Source organism: Kogia breviceps, chromosome 16, assembly GCF_026419965.1.
Source record: "Kogia breviceps isolate mKogBre1 chromosome 16, mKogBre1 haplotype 1, whole genome shotgun sequence".
Lineage (NCBI taxonomy): Eukaryota > Metazoa > Chordata > Mammalia > Artiodactyla > Physeteridae > Kogia > Kogia breviceps.
The window spans coordinates 9,908,287-9,923,578 of NC_081325.1; the positions used below are offsets into that span (position 1 = coordinate 9,908,287).

Below are 15,292 nucleotides of genomic sequence, written 5' to 3' on the forward strand. Positions count from 1 at the left end.
ACAATAAGGACACGTGATAGGAAAGGGCTTAAACTAATAATAAATCAAAATCGAGAAAAACTGCGAGCGATCCTGTTTTTTGCAGGTCTTCTGGCTCTTCTAAGGAACAATTTAACTTGGAAGGCTTCCAAATCTCTAGTCCCCTGAGGTCCAGTATTTGTATAAACACATGCTTACCTGTGACCTGGGACATGCTGACCTTCCTCAGTGAGTTAAGTCCCGGAAGTCTAGTCTATATAAATGTTTGTTATCTAGTATCTCACATGATTTTTCTTTATTCTACTAATGCATCAAGTAATGCAAAAAATGAAGAGAGAGCATTTTTTTTTTTCAATTAATTGTTTAGCGTATTCTGTGCACTCAACTCAATATAGAATTTAACATACTGGAAGCTCAGGGAGGGGCTGGTGGTGCCTCCATACTGGGGACCTTAGAGACCTGACTGGTTTGTGGAGAAGAAAGGTGTTGTCACCACTCACTGCTGTCACTGTTGGGAAGGGTGTTCTCTAAAATTCTCACCCCTGGATCCATCCCATTCTTAACTGTAGAAAACCAAATAGACAACAGAGGTTGTATCTTCAAGTTGGTGCTACAGTATTTGGCAACCTAATGATGTGATCCTGATAAAAGCATCACCTCTGCAAATTCTAAGACACAGAAATTGAGTCTGTGTCTAAATCTATATTTTATTTAAAATATTATATCATTTTGTTTAACAAACACTTACATAGCACCTACTATGTGCTAAATAAACACTGTCCTGGTGAATTGAGAGGTTTTAATTTTGTGGGTAAAACATAAGAAAAAGTGTGTCTCCATCAATTAGCTAGATCTGTTTTGAGTATGCTCTTAAGCTTTAGAAGACTGAAACTGACCACCAAATTAATATGTAAAATTTTTAAAAATATATGTTGCACCTTTGGAGTTAGAACTGTGTCTATGATTTTAAAAATGGAAAATGATAGTTACACTTTTGACATTTTGTGTATTTTGTTGAAGGGCATTTGGTCCACTTTGGTGCCATGAGGACATCACACCCAAAAATCAGAATTCAAAGAGTGCTGAACAACTCACTAATTTTCTACGTCATGTTGTATCCGTGTTTAGAGATTCCAAATCAGGTACTTCATCCTGTTTCTCCAAATCCCACTTTCAGCATTTTTCGATAATGGAGCTCATTCTCCCCATATAACCACACACTGTGTATGTATTTGTGTGTGGCGGTGGGGGGTGGGGTGTGTGTGTGTGTGTGTGTGTGTGTGTGTGTGTGTAAAATCCTGCATTCGGAAGCAATAGCAAAGGAGTATTCATAGAGGATACTGAAGCTTTTTCAGATGTGCCTGAGTGATAGTTAATGTCACATATACCGATACTTGCATTAGGCTCTATCACATAATTTCCCCAATGTCTGTTCTTGCTTCATTTACCTTACTAGAATTAAACTGTGCCTATATTAATTTTATTTAAAGAAGGCCACGAGAAAGAAGTCATAGTCACTGACTGTCAGACTCAACTGTGAAAATTGTCAGCCTTGCAAACTTGTTTTTTTAAAAAAGAATTTTGTGATAAAATGTTTTGGCTTTAAAAGTATTTGCTGGCAAGTCCTGTGCCAGTGACCACTCAATTTTCTGAACACAGTCTGATTCTAATTTAGACAGTGGTGTCATCACAACATTTAAGCCCTTAGCTGCATTCCATTCAGATTCAGCTTGGCCTGGGCTGATATGTGTGTGAAATTTAAATTTGGTTCCTCAGCAGGATACAACAGCTCTCCCTGCCTTTTTTCACACAGCAGGCTGGCCATAGTAAACAGGGCTCACCACCTGTCCTGGCTGCTCTGATAATTAGCACATTTCACGGTTTGAAACATTCCAGATTAGCCAGATCTCCTTCCACTATCAGCGTATACTTACTAAAAAACAAAAAATACTGTTAAAGTGGAATAGGAAGGTTGTTCTAGGAATAGGATTGCCATTTCTTGTTTTGAGTTTCCCCTTTGGAATTTCTTTGAACTATTAAGACTGCTTTTATTGGTATTTCCCCCACGTAAACGTCACTTAATAGCCTAAGGGAAGAAATTTATGCTGCATGTGAACTCTTCATTTGTGTAACACTCTTGATTGTATGAAGATACTAAGAATGAGAAAACGTCTGAATACCTTATATAGCGTATTCTCAGAGGGTATTTCAGGCTGCTTAGAATATTGTATGTCTTTTCACATCTTGCACGAGATACTTTTACCCACCCCAGTTTCCTTGTACGTCGCTACTTTCTGCCTGTTTCCAATCCAGCACGCTAAAATGTGTTCCTGGAAACACTTGTATTAGTCATGGTAGCATAGCTGCTATATCAAATAACCCCCAAAGCTCAGAGACCTAACACAAGAGGCTATTTCTGGATCACATAACAGTTCAACGTGGACATTTGGGAAACAGCCTTCCACCTGGTGCTTCAGGGACCCTCTACCCTGTGGCCCTGTCATCCCCTAGGCTCGGAGGTCTCTACCCAGCCCTCTGTGTCCATGGGGCAGGCGAAGGAAGAGAGTGCTTGGAGGGCTGCTCGGGAGGAGTTTACAATTCTAGCTTTGCATGTGACGTCCAGTGCTTCTTCCTACGTTCCACCGGCCAGAACTCAGGCATGAGGTCACGCCTGATTTCGAGGAAGGCTGGGAAATGTACGTTCAGTGTGCAACAGGGAGTAAAGGAAACCTTTTTCTTTTCTCTGCCCTACATTAAATAGCTTTTCCCAAAGGACATCGTCTTAGTGGTGGTGGGACGGGGGAGGATTCTGCAATCCTGCTAGTACAGTTCCAGCAGTATGAGTTAAATAAGCTTTTGTTCATTGCCAGGGGACCTAACCCCCATATATTAAATGGCTTAAGTAGAAAAATGTTTTGAAAAGCAAAATAAAGGTGTAAAAAACTATTTTGAAATACCCACGCATAGGTTGTGAACTGCCTCTATGGGTTTAGTCCCGTATTTACTACCCTGAATGTATCTAAGTCCGTTTTCCAGGACCCTTTGTTGACTCTGCAGGAACATTTTCTTATATGGTCTACGTGTCCCTGGGGTGAGACAGCCAAGCAGCAGCTAACATCAGTAACACTGAATTATCCCTCCCGGTCCTCATTGGTGAGGCAATCGAATGTGCCACAGAGCCTCTAGACCACGGAGACAGCTCGAGTTGATGTTTTCATCACGTCCTGTGACTCTCGTGGCCTGATTTTCTCCCTGTGAAGTGGCGCGGCAAGTGTAGGGTTTAGCGGCCCAGAATTCAGTCATGGGCTTTCCCCTTTGCATCCGCTCACGTGATTTTCTGAGGACTGAGATTACCTTCCTGCTGATGGAGGAACAAGTATTCAGGCGAGAGTTTAAACGATGCCTCTGCCTCTGCAGTGCCTCCACCTCCATATCTGCGTGTTTACGGACTGTTCTGAAGGGCGAAGACTTCTGAAGAGCCAAGCCCAAGCCTTGGCTACGCTTCGCTTTCCTCTGCATACACAAGTCCTCCAAAATCTTGTTTCTAACAAATCTTGTTTCTAACAAATCGTCTTATGAAAACAGGAGTGAAAGTATTCTATGTAAAAAGTACAGAAGAACAATGTCAAACGATAGCAGCATAATCAATAATAATACACTTGGGAGCACATATCATGTGTCGGAGACAGTACTAAGCCCTTTTTAAGTTGTTTGATGTTCACAACCCCTTTGAGGTAAGTAGAACTATTCACAAGGTAAAGAGAAGGAAGCAGGCTCCCAGAGAATTAGCTTCTTTCCCAGAGTCCTAAATCCCCCATTCAAAACCAGGACCGCCTTGCAGCAGAGCTTCTGGCTGTACTCCACTATGCCTCCTCGAGACTGATTCGGGTTTGGGTTTTATTTTAAAACGGTTAATTTTTGAATAAGTACCGCCAGCGCTGTGCAGCTAGCCTGGTGTAAGCGCGCGGATACCTGGTGTCCGAGGTCTGCAGAGGAGAGGCTGACCTGCTCCCGCCCCCGTGCCGCAGGTTTCCAGCTGGAGCAGCACCTGAGTGAAGTAGCTCTGCAGACAGCCCTCGCCAGCTCTTCCAGACACTATGCCGGCCGCTCCTTCCAGATGTTCCGGGCCCTCAAGCAGCCACTGTCGGCACACGCCTTGTCGGACCTTCTCTCCAGGCTCGTGGAGGTGATTGGAGAGCATGGAGATGAGATTCAGGTATGGAGGGAAAGTCCAGGAACTCACCCTTCTCTCAGCTCAAAGATGGGGTGTCAATAACTTTCTTTGAGCTTTCTCCCTCTCTCCAAGTATCCCAGCCATTTGGACATGCAAAATTTATTTTAAAATTCCAGAGGCTGACGTTTATTTTTACAAAAATCACTGCAGGGGGCATTGTTCTAGAAATTCAGTGGACGCTTTTATTGAGCCAACAACTGAAATCCTGCGGTGACTCTGTGTTGTTTTGTGTCTATTGATTTTATTTGGTGGGGGCTTAGGGAGTTGTCTTGGTTTATCTTTTCTACTAACAGCCTAAGATGCAGTTGTGCAAGGTGCCCACCCAGAGAAGGGATCGCTGTTGTATCTGTGCAAAGCACCACACCTGTCTGTGTGATTAGCCTTCCATAAACTGAGAAAAGGGAAAGAAATAGTGGGGAGAATAGATGCCACAGGAAGGCCCTGTGGACTGGGGACCCCAGAGACCAGGGAGCTGGAAAGCCAGGGGCATTACAAGCTCTGTAGCTTGGGCCAAGCCCTTCTTTTCCACCAGAAACGTTCTGCATCTCAGAGGACCTGCACGCTTGTAGACTTCAGCTTCTTTGCCTCCTCCGGGCCATTGGCAGTGCACTATAAAATGCCCCTGGGACACAGCCCTTCTCATACTTCATCTCCTAATCTCTGGCTTTCAGATGTTGCCACTCTGTCTTTCAGAGCCCACCATCCGCCTCAACAAGGGGCCAGGCTTGTCCCTTGCCCCTCCCTGTTGGGTTTCAAATGAGACTGATCTGTGGAAGGCCTCGCGGCTAGGGAAATAAATCTTCGTGATTATCCGCTAACTCCTAGGCCATCTGAATTTCCTAAGCGGCCCTTAACATTTGTTTGTAGCCTTTGTACATTAAAGTAACCATGACTGTCTAGCTTTCAATATTACCATTATTTGAATAGTTTGCTTCGATTAAAGTTATCTTCAGGAAGTTAACAATAGTTATAAGCAGTACAGAATGTTGTGTTTGCCTGTTCGGCAGGGTTATGTCATGGAAGCACTCCTTACCTTGGAAGCTGCTGTGGATAACTTGTCTGACTGCCTGAAGAACAGTGATCTCTTAACTGTACTATCTCGGTGAGAATCAGTTTAACTTCTTTTTGAAAATCAGATGTGCTGTACTGAATTTTTGGGAAATGCCTGGACTTTGGGCAATGTCTAAAGAACAAATCCAGTTTTGGAAGTCTGTGTATGATCCAAGAAAGTATGTATGACATTTCCTTAAGTTAAAAAAAAAAGAAGTTACAACACACACATACACACACACACACACACACACACACACACATGCACACAGTAGATAAGTATTTTAAAACATCAGCAAGAGAGACAAATGTTATTTCTAAATAATACAAATATTAATGATTTTTCATTTCCTGTTTCTTTGAGTATTTTTTCAAATTTTATGTAATTATCCTATGTATTACATTCTATAGAAACAAAGTATTTTATTTTTTAATTTTTTTATTTTGGCCGGCTTCTCATCGTGGTGGCTCCTCTGGTGGTGGAGCATGGGCTCTAAGCGCATGGGCTTCGGTATTTGTGGCGTGTGGGCTCAGTAGTTGTGGCACATGGGCTTAGTTGCTCCGCGGCATGTGGGATCTTCCTGGACCTGGGCTCGAACCCATGTCCCCTGCATTGGCAGGAGGATTCTTAACCACTGCACCACCGGGAAGTCCTATTATTTATTTTTGGCTACATTGGGCCTTTGCTGCTGCGTGCGGGCTTTCTCTAATTGCGGATAGAGGGGGCTACTTTTCCTTGCGGTGTGTGGGCTTCTCATTGCGGTGGCCTCTCCTGTTGCAAAGCATGGGCTGTAGGTGCCCGAGCTTCAGTAGTTGTGGCACGTGGGCTCAGTAGTTGTGGCGCATGGGCTCAGTCACTCCACAGCATGTGGTATCTTCCCAGGCCGTGGATCAAACCCATGTCCCCTGCATTGGCAGGCAGATTCCTAACCACTGTGCCACCAGGGAAGCCCCAAAGTATTATTTTTTAAATGAATATATATGAAACACAACTGATCGATCACTATAAAAACAGTTGGAATAAATGTTGATTTTACTTGAAGAAATTTCTACCTTAGGATCTTTCTTTTTTAAAATTTTTCAATTCCTTTTGCTCCTGGCAATGTTTAATAGCCTATTTCAAATCATTCACAATTTTGTATTCTGTTTGTGTAATTAAGCTCATCTTGTTTGAAGTTCAGTCGGCAATGTTATATCACGTTGAGCTTTGTTTCATTTTTAAGTTGAACATTTTTATGCATACATAATTTGTGATTACTAACATCATACATACTTATCTATAGAAACCTACAGATTAATCTAAATCAGTAAAAATTTCACAAGAATGTTCATAAAGAGTTCTATCTTTTCAGCCTGAAATAGATTTAGAAATCATTTTTCATAAACGTTTATAAGTGCAAAAATTTTCCTTTGACACAAACATTTACTTTTTTTTTTCCTAGATATTTCTTTATCTGTTCTTTTTATCAGTCAATTAATGGAATATTAACATTTGTACCTATCAGGTACATTTTATTTTGTAATTACTCTTACCCAAATTCAAACAAAAAATAAATGAAAGATCAGTAAACTTTACAGACAACTGCTTATTTCTTTAACTTTCTATTTTTTAAAATTTTTTAAATTTATTTTCTTGTGGTATGCGGGCCTCTCCCGTCGCGGAGCACAGGCTCCGGACGCACAGGCTCAGCGGCCACGGCTCACGGGCCCAGCCGCTCCGCGGCATGTGAGATCTTCCCAGACCGGGGAGTGAACCTGTGTCCCCTGCATCAGCAGGCGGACTCTCAAACATGGCACCACCAGGAAAGCCCTAACTTTTTGAAAAGTGGAAATCAGTATTTGGTTTTGTTGGTGAGGGTTGTTCTGATTAAGTTTTGTTTTTCGTAGCTTTATGTTTAAGAATAAGGAAACATATTCTTTCAGTTTAAGAATATGGAAAAACGAATAGAAAGTAATATTTCCAAAGAATGATTTCCCTTCCTCATTGTTTGTTGATGGATCTTGAGAGAACTAGCCTTTCACTGAAATGTGTTGCCTTCCTATTGAACTTTTTAACTTTTATACCCAGCTCTTCATCACCAGACTTAAGCTCTAGCGCTAAACTAACAGCAAGCAGAAAGAGCACAGGACAACTCAATGTGAACCCTGGGACAGCCAGCGGCAGCACAGCAACTGCAGAGCGCAGCCGGCATCAAAGGAGCTTCTCTGTGCCCAAGAAGTTTGGTGTTGTCGACCGGTCCTCAGACCCACCTCGGAGTGCCACCCTGGACAGAATTCAGGCCTGTACCCAACAAGGCCTCTCCTCAAAAACCAGAAGCTCATCTTCCTTGAAGGACAGCCTCACGGACCCATCACACATAAACCATCCAACCAACCTGTTGGCCACCATCTTTTGGGTCACGGTGGCCTTGATGGAATCCGATTTTGAGTTTGAATACCTAATGGCCTTAAGGCTGTTGAACAGACTGCTGGCTCACATGCCACTCGATAAAGCTGAGAACCGAGAAAAACTGGAGAAACTCCAGGCACAGCTCAAGTGGGCGGACTTCTCAGGGTTGCAGCAGCTGCTCCTGAAGGGATTCACCTCCGTCACCACCACCGACCTTACCCTGCAGCTGTTCAGTTTGCTGACACCGGTGTCCAGAGTATCCATGGTGGACTCATCCCAAGCCATTGGTAAAGCCCACATCACTCACGTTCTTATGGTTCTGGTCATGGTGGGACTCATGTTTAGTGTAATAAGATAATGTGGGCTTAGTACTTCTAACGATTCTGCATAAAAATGGTTCTTTGGGAACACTTTGTTCTTTCTTTTAAAATTCTATATGTCTTAAAATTCTATATAAGTCTTAATTATGTATATTGTAAGAGATATTTTTAAGGCAATAGCATAAAAGGGGCAGGAGTAATACATAAGACAGTAATCATTTCTTTATGCTTTCCAGATCAAATTGCAGACAGTGTCGGTTTATTCCATTGCTTTTGTACAGATGTTTTTCCCTTTTTTCTTAACTCCGAAATCTTTTATTTTTCTAAGCCTTTCTTTTCCTCTTGAAAATTCCCTTGGTTCCCTATCATTTTGAATTAAGCCAACAACAAACCAGATTTTTAATACCATGGCATGTGGCCCAGAATTCTTTCCAGGAAGCCAAAGCTTAACACAGTGGACCTAAGCTACTCCTTGTCATTTTAAAGAATCTTTCTGATTACATGAGTAAGACTTAAATTGATTGGCCTGTGTCTTCTCAAGCAGGTTTTCCTTAAAGTACATTTTTGATAAAAATTCAAACTAGTGCTTCAGTTCATTTTAATCTGCTTTTTATTTTTATTTTTATTTTTTGCGGTACGCGGGCCTCTCACTGCTGTGGCCTCTCCCGTCGCGGAGCACAGGCTCCGGACGCGCAGGCTCAGGGACCCAGCTGCTCCGTGGCACCTTTCCGGACTGGGGCACGAACCCGTGTCCCCTGCATCGGCAGGCGGACTCTCAACCACTGCGCCACCAGGGAAGCCCCTAATCTGCTTTTTAAAATCTGTGCCAATCATTCTTATTTGCAACAGTCCGTAGCAAAACAGCCGCTGAACCTGCAAATTACAAATGTTACTTCAGTGCCTCCTTGGAAACGATGCCATTGTAGTCGTACATTTTTCCTGGATTTATGTTAGTTCAGATCAGAGCTGCTTCGAAAGGCTGCTTTTGCATCACCTCGGAATAAAATCTGTAATATGCCTTCCCGCTATTAATGGTTCAAATGCACCATATTCACTTGTCTCCATTGTATCTTCTCTAATGCAGGGTTTCCACTGAATGTCTTGTGTCTTCTGCCCCAGCTGATACAGCATTTTGAAAACCCCGGCCAGTTCTGTAAGGATATAGCCGAAAGGATTGCTCAGGTAGGCCTTGCAGTTTCACCCTCAGGCAGATCCAAGGCCTAATGGTGGACAGAGATTACCAGGCTCAGACAAGTTGATGAGTTTCATAAACCTGAAAATAATAACTGATATCACTAGTGATTCACATCTCTGGGTGGCTGATTTGCATTGTCATTTCATTATTGAGAAAACAATTGGAAAAAAATTGTGAAAATTAAATGACTAAGCGCCTCTGCAGCTACCCAAAAAATGTATCGATCAGTTTGTCAGGCTGCTGGGGCTTATAGCAAAATTGCTTACATTTCTTCCTATTCATCAGGCTCTTTTATCCCTAATTGATTTTCTTCTTGTAAAAGGTTTGTTTGGAAGAGAAGAACCCCAAACTTTCCAATCTTGCACATGTCATGACTCTTTATAAAACACACAGCTACACGAGGGACTGTACCACATGGGTCAACGTGGTCTGTCGATACCTTCATGAAGCGTATGCTGACATTACCTTGAATATGGTTACCTACCTGGCAGAGGTAAGCTCTCCAATTAAGGATAAAATCTGTTATCGTTTCCATGGGTAAAATATGTATGTAAAACGGATGACAATAGCCTTAACTCATTGATCACCTATTATCTACTGGCATAGATGCTGTATGGAATCATTTAAAAGCCTCACAACAACCCAGTGATGTAGGATTCTTTATTTTAACAAAGGTTCCGAGGCTCAGCCGGGTTAAGTAATCTGCCACGAGTTTAAGGTGAAATGAGCTATAGCTGCCTCCGAAGCTTAAACTCCTTTTTATTACACTAATACTTGTCACACATGGCAGAGATGAGGAGATTTTATCTGCATTATTCTGGGTGTTCAAATCTTATTTAAGGAGTTATTGTGTGGCTTCTATGTTTAATGGTTGTTTGCTCCGAACTCATTAACAAAGCATATATTTTTGAAAAACACTTTTTATCTTCATCTTTTGTGTTTGTTTTTAAAACTGGGATGGGATTTTTGTTCTCATACCAGTGTGTTCCTAGCACATTCATTGCAAACCCCCACTCTGACTTCTGTGTACGCTGATGCTAGAGATACATAGCACTTTCGGCAAGTGATGAAATGTATTCTTTAGCACCCCCAGACTCCAACTAGTTTACTATACAAGGTCATGAAATCTATGAGGCAAGTGATTGATAGTATTACCTTGTTTTAGCATTTTCAGCGTTTGCTTTTCCTCTCTGGATCTGTGTTCATGCCTCTTGCTGGGGCCTTTTCAGAAGTGATGAAGGCAGTCCATTCTAATTTTTCTTGTATTATATCACCAATTCAGAATGCAGATAGGTTAAGAATCAGTCATTTTTAGAAAGGCTCCACAAGACTGAAAGCCTCTACCTAGAACAAGATAGCTGCTTCTTCCACCAGCATGTATAGCTGACCCTGCAGGATTTTGATTTGCAACACAGATCAGCGATATTGGGCTGTATTCGCACTGTCAACAGCCGAGGATGATTTTGCTCTTTTCACACCCCCATCCCTGGCATTTAAAGAACCTGTCTTAAGTGCCACCCTACTGCTTTTGATAATCACCTTGGTCACATCTGTCCCTGCAAGAGTTACTAACCCAGCCCACACATACCTTAGCTCTCAAGAAGAACCAGGATAAACAGTGCAAACACCCGGCTTACCAAGGCAGCCAATGCCTGTTTTAAAACAAGGTGAACTGGGAGAGAGCAAGGAGGCAAAATTTGTTGGGTTCACTAGCCATAGAAGTTTCAGAAATACAAATGGGCTGTGGTCTGTACATACGATGGAATATTATTCAGGTTTAAAAAGGAATGCAGTACTGACACGTGCTACAACATAGGTGAACCTTGAAAATATTATACTAAGTGAAATCAGCCAGACACAAGAGGACAAATACATGATTCCACTTATATGAGGAACATAGAAGAGGCAAATTTATAGCCATTGTTTTACAGTTACAGAGTTTCAGTTTGGGATGATGAACCAGTCCTGGAAATAAATAGTGGTCGTGGTTGTACAACAATGTGGGTGTACTTAATGCTGCTAGATTGTACACCTAGAAATAGTTAAAATGGTAAATTTTATATTATATGTATTTTACCACAATAAAAAATAAATTAAAATGGATATCCTAATTTGTTCTATGCTGCCCTTATCAATAACTGTCACCAAAAATTTTATTATAAACTTACCTACTCACTACATATGATATAAATGAACTTCTATTTCAGTCAGTCCCGTGTTCTTTCAGGTTTTGGCCAGGTACCTACATATAATTTTAGGCAGCTGTGGTCACTGTTTCCATTGAACCTGCTGTGCTCACTTCACACTAATTTTGTGTGTGTGTATGTGTTGACATATCTCACATCTTGTCACTTTCAATAACTGTGGAATTATATCATTAACCATCTACCTTTCGTTGCTTGTATTCATATTTTTTTTTAAAAAAAATAGTCCTTTGATGCAGACTTTTTATCAGATTATATTTAGCTCATTTTTCCTGATGGCATTTCCCAAAAAATCTATCCAGGTAAAGCTCATGGATACATTTGGGAAAATGTGTGCATTTGGGAAATTGGTCTTCACAGAGATTTTCCCAATTTACAATACTACAAACAATGTGTAAATATTCAGGTTATCCCATATCCCCACTAAATTCTATCATTCCATTTATACATGTTTTCAGTTGAATATTTTTATTGGTACTTTAAAATTAATCTCTTTATGTATTTCCTTTCTAGTGAAGATATTCCTTTTTTCATACAATAGATTTGTGGAATTGTACATTTCCTCATCTGTTAACTGTTCAGTTATTTCTTTGGGCCACGTTTTTTTTTTTAACTTACTTATTGTATTTTTGGCTGCGTTGGGTCTTCGTTGCTGCGTGCGGGCTTCCTCCAGTCGCGGTGAGCGGGGGCTACTCTTCGTAGCGGTGCGCGGGCTTCTCATTGCGGTGGCTTCTCTCGTTGCAGAGCACGGGCTCCAGGCGCACGGCCTTCAGTAGTTGTGGCTCGCGGGCTCTAGAGCGCAGGCTCAGTAGTTGTGGTGCACGGGCTTAGTTGCTCCGCGACATGTGAGATCTTCCTGGACCAGGGCTTGAACCCATGTCCCCTGCATTGGCAGGCGGATTCTTAACCACTGCGCCACCAGGGAAGCCCTGGGCCACTTTTTTTTTTTTTTTGCGGTACGCGGGCCTCTCACTGTTGTGGCCTCTCTCGTTGCGGAGCGCAGGCTCCGGACGCGCAGGCTCAGCGGCCATGGCTCACGGGCCCAGCCGCTCTGTGGCATGTGGGATCCTCCGGGACCGGGGCGTGAACCCGCGTCCCCTGCATCGGCAGGCGGACTCTCAACCACTACGCCACCAGGGAAGCCCTGGGGCTACTTTTCATGTGGAATTTCAGCATTTATTTGAATCATTTCTATTAATTTTTAAATCTGAACAGTAACCTTTTTCATTATGTCTGTCACATCAGTTTTCTCATTATTTTGCTTTCCTTTTTGAAAATGTCATTGTTTTTTTTTTTTCCCGCTGACTATAAAAGCAGTATGTGTTCAAAAATAATTATATTATCTAGGGAGAAGCGCTATCAACATTTTGTTGGGTTTACTTCCAGCATTATTTCTATATAACACACACCCATTCACATCAATGTTGACATCATCTATTATATAGAAATTATATATCCTTCCTCTTTCACTTAATATTATCTGATATCCTTTACTATCTTTAAAAATGTCATTCTGTTGACTGCATGATATTTCATCATACAATTTACCATAATTTATGTATCCATTGCCCTAGTGTTTGACATTTAAATTGCTTACAGAGCTCTCTTGTTTTATGTGGGGTTTTTTTTTTAACCATTATAAATAATGCCTTGGTGAAATCTCTTACTTAAATCTTAGTATTTATCTCTAGGTTTGGAAAAGTTCCTAAAAGTGTAATTAGTATTTCAAAAGATATGAACCCTTTTAGTACTGTTGATCTCATTTGTCAAATTATCCAATCTACATTTCCACTGATGTGTAAGAATACTCTTCTTATATCCTCACCCATACTATCACCAGTTTCTAATCTTTGCCAGTTCGGTACCTGATAAGTGTATCTTTCGTTTTCATTTATATTTTTCAGTCATTGGTGGTGTTTGATGCTTTCCTTTGGAGGCTTATTTCGTTGCATTCCACTGTGTAATATTATATTTCTATACTCAGACCTGTCTGCGTTGCCTTTGATAATACCTCCATGTCTTCAGTAGTTGGGATCTTCTTTTCCCTCCTAAGGAAATGTTCGATCATAAGGGTACTAGGAAACCCTGGTGCTGCTGTGTGGAAACGTGGTGTCAAAGTGGCTCACGCTGTGTTTCTCCGCGCAGCTGCTGGAGAAGGGCCTCCCCAGCATGCAGCAGCCCCTGCTGCACGTGATCTTTAGCCTGCTCAGCTACATGGACCTTTCGGTCGTTCCCGTAAAGCAGTTCAATGTGGACGTTCTGAAAACCATTGAAAAATACGTGCAAGTGAGTATTTGAACCAGGATGTTTCATTCCAGAATTTGCATAGAGCTTTCTTTTTTTTTTTTTTTTTTTTTTTTTTCGGTATGCGGGCCTCTCACTGTTGTGGCCTCTCCCGTTGCGGAGCACAGGCTCCGGACGCGCAGGCCTAGCAGCCATGGCTCACGGGCCCAGCCGCTCCGCGGCACGTGGGATCTTCCCGGACCGGGGCACGAACCCGTGTCCCCTGCATCGGCGCCGTGTCCCCTGCATCGGCAGGCGGATTCTCAACCACTGCGCCACCAGGGAAGCCCTGTGTCCTCTTTTGATGCGTGTCTCTTAAAGAGGACGTGGTTTTTTTTTTGTTTGTTTGTTTGTTTGTTTGTTTTTTTGTGGTATGCGGGCCTCTCACTGTTGTGGCCTCTCCCGTAGCGGAGCACAGGCTCCGGACGCGCAGGCCTAGCGGCCACGGCTCACGGGCTTAGTTGCTCCGCGGCATGTGGGATCTTCCCGGACCGGGGCACGAACCCGTGTCCCCTGCATCGGCAGGCGGATTCTCAACCACTGCGCCACCAGGGAAGCCCTGCATAGAGCTTTCTTTGTACTTGGCCATAGAACTGTATGGGTGCCAGGCTGCATGTTCATTCATTGACACCCATAACGTGCTGAGAGTGGCTGAGACATGCCCTGAGTGGTGTCCTGAGGAAAAAGGCAGGACCGGGCCGCAGTGCGTTCCTGAGCCTTCAGAGGACACCTCTGCTTCTTGGGCTTCTTAGCTGGGTATTGAAAGCACACTCCTGGCTGGGAGGGCAGGGGCAGGGTCTCATTTGAGGGGTCCTAGTTCAGTGGAGAAGGAAGAAACAACTTGCTTGTGCCTGGTTCTAGGCCAGGCGTTTCAAATGCGAACAGTTAATTCAGAGGTTCATATTGTCCCTTTAGAGTTGAAGGAATTAAGGTTAAGAAAGTGGCGTAGGGCTTCCCTGGTGGCGCAGTGGTTGAGAGTCCGCCTGCCGATGCAGGGGAAATGGGTTCGTGCCCCGGCCCGGGAAGATCCCACGTGCCGCGGAGCGGCTGGGCCCGTGAGCCATGGCCGCTGAGCCTGCGTGTCCAGAGCCTGTGCCCCGCAACTGGAGAGGCCACAACATGAGAGGCCCGCATACCACAAAAAAAAAAAAAAAAAAAAAAAGTGGCGTAAATGTACTTGAAAATACTCCAACAAACAAATGTAGTGTACTTGGTAAGTTTCAGAGTTCAAGGGCAAATGTTAGGTTTCTCTCTGGTTAAACTCATTGACTAAGCCATACAATTTTAAACTTTTTTTTTTATTCCATCCTCAGTTCACCAGTCACATTACTTGCAGAAAATTACTTAATGCTAAAAATGATTTTCAAGCTATTTTTTTTTTTTCCGAGTGGCATTGCTCCAGTAATAGTTGTACCATGTGGTAGGCATTCATTACCACTTTCTCACTTTACACTCATGAGAGACAGAGGGTCAGTTCACATCTTTCTACTAATCATGTGCCCCTAGTTTAAAAAAAAAAGAGATTGTTTTATCAGGCTACCTATTCTTAGGCCTGTGGGCCATCCCTGGTACTCAAGATCTTATCTTGAATGGTGGCTAATTTCATATTCAAACCATGACCTCCCGGGTGCAGAGTTT

General features: G+C 42.7%; 1 protein-coding gene across 11 annotated transcripts in view; it reads left to right on the forward strand.

Annotated features, from left to right (window-relative positions):
• Positions 1 to 15,292, forward strand: part of FRY (FRY microtubule binding protein) — a 426,981-nt gene that overhangs the window by 365,780 nt on the left and 45,909 nt on the right. For all 11 annotated transcript variants that reach the window (XR_010837245.1, XM_067016675.1, XM_067016673.1 and 8 more), the window contains 7 exons: positions 1,000 to 1,121; positions 4,008 to 4,195; positions 5,221 to 5,315; positions 7,332 to 7,939; positions 9,057 to 9,154; positions 9,490 to 9,660; positions 13,517 to 13,657. Coding sequence is in view for 10 of the 11 variants with exons in the window: in XM_067016675.1 (XP_066872776.1) it covers positions 1,000 to 1,121; positions 4,008 to 4,195; positions 5,221 to 5,315; positions 7,332 to 7,939; positions 9,057 to 9,154; positions 9,490 to 9,660; positions 13,517 to 13,657 (1,423 nt within the window). In the remaining variant the exon portion in view is untranslated. The remainder of the gene's footprint in view (positions 1 to 999; positions 1,122 to 4,007; positions 4,196 to 5,220; positions 5,316 to 7,331; positions 7,940 to 9,056; positions 9,155 to 9,489; positions 9,661 to 13,516; positions 13,658 to 15,292) is intronic.